Below are 1,444 nucleotides of genomic sequence, written 5' to 3'. Positions count from 1 at the left end.
GACCTGGGCTGCATCTGCACCACTGTGCCCAAAGCCATGCACAATTCCCTCTGGGACACCAGGAACATCTCCTATGAAGGATGTGCTGCCCAGCTCTTTTTCTTTATGTTCTTCATTTCATCAGAGCTTTCCCTCCTGACCATCATGTGCTACGACCGCTACATGTCCATCTGCAAACCCCTGCACTACGGGACCCTCCTGGGCAGCAGAGCTTGTGCCCACATGGCAGCAGCTGCCTGGGCCAGTGGCTTTCTCAATGCTCTGCTGCACACAGCCAATACATTTTCCCTGCCCCCGTGCAAGGGCAATGCCCTGGGCCAGTTCTTCTGTGAAATCCCACACATCCTCAAGCTCTCCTGCTACCAGTCTGACCTCAGGGAAGTTTGGCTTATCATGATTAGTGTCTGTTTATCATTTGGGTGTTTTGTGTTCATTGTTTTCTCCTATGTGCAGATCTTCAGGGCCGTACTGAGGATTCCCTCTGAGCAGGGACAGAACAAAGCCTTTTCCACCTGCCTCCCTCACCTGGCTGTGGTCTCCCTGTTTGTCAGCACTGGTATATTTACCTACCTGAAGCCCCCCTCCATCTCCTCCCCATCCCTGGATCTGGCAGTTTCAGTTCTGTACTCGGTGGCGCCTCCAGCCCTGAACCCCCTCATCTACAGCCTGAGGAACCAGGAGATCAAGGATGACCTGAGGAAAATCATCATGAATGCTTTTCAGAAGCAATAAACTCTTATTCTCCTTTATAGCTCTTTTGATGTTACTCATTAAAGCCCATTCTGTACCTTGTGATTTTCTGCGAGCGTGGGTATTATATTTTTGGGTATTTCTTCACAGGAAAATCTTTTTCTGTACCAGTTTTAATTCAGTATTTGCATTTATAGTGTGAACCAAAGACTGTGTAACCCAGAGTTTTACTACATATGTGCTTATACAAAATAAAGAACTCTGTAGTGCCATGTTCCCCTGACAGTTTTCCTCCCTGACTTCTCTGGAGCTGCAGGGTCGGTGCCTCTGGAAATATCTAGGGTGAAAAGGGAACCCCAGTGCTCCTCACTGACAGGCAGCTCCAGGACTTCTGCTCCATAACCTCCCCTTCCTTCACTTCCACACTCCCTTTCAGAGCCCCTGTGATGGTTTAAGGCCTCAGGGCTCTCTCAGCTTGGTCCCAGTCCTGCTGTGTGACTGTCCAGGCACTGCAGGCAGGGACAGGCTGTGGGCACTGCTGGGACAGAGCTGGGTTCTGCAACAGCATTTCCATCATGCAAGGGCATCTCCCCAGTGCAGGGCCTGAAAGCTTCAATCTCCTTCCCAGTTTGCTCTCAAGGATGTTCCGAACACAGCACCCTGGAAAGGAGAACAGCAGTGACAGCAAAAGTGTGGCAGTGCTCAGGGTGGGGCTGTCCCAGCAGTGCCCTTGCAAAGCCAGTGCTGCTTCCAG

The 1,444-nt window shown here is 51.0% G+C and overlaps 1 protein-coding gene across 1 annotated transcript; it reads left to right on the top strand.

Annotated features, from left to right (window-relative positions):
* Positions 1-180: 180 nt before the first annotated feature.
* LOC130266197 (olfactory receptor 14A16-like) lies at positions 181-772 on the top strand (the record flags this gene model as incomplete). The annotated part of the gene is made up of 1 exon (XM_056515566.1): positions 181-772. A coding segment is annotated over one exon (552 nt), but the record flags the coding sequence as incomplete, so codon positions are not given.
* Positions 773-1,444: the final 672 nt, after the last annotated feature.

The sequence above is a fragment of the Oenanthe melanoleuca genome, unplaced genomic scaffold (assembly GCF_029582105.1).
Source record: "Oenanthe melanoleuca isolate GR-GAL-2019-014 unplaced genomic scaffold, OMel1.0 S001, whole genome shotgun sequence".
Taxonomy (NCBI): Eukaryota; Metazoa; Chordata; class Aves; order Passeriformes; family Muscicapidae; genus Oenanthe; species Oenanthe melanoleuca.
Note: the sequence above shows the minus strand (reverse complement) of the source record. Positions and strands in the feature narration are given on the sequence as shown.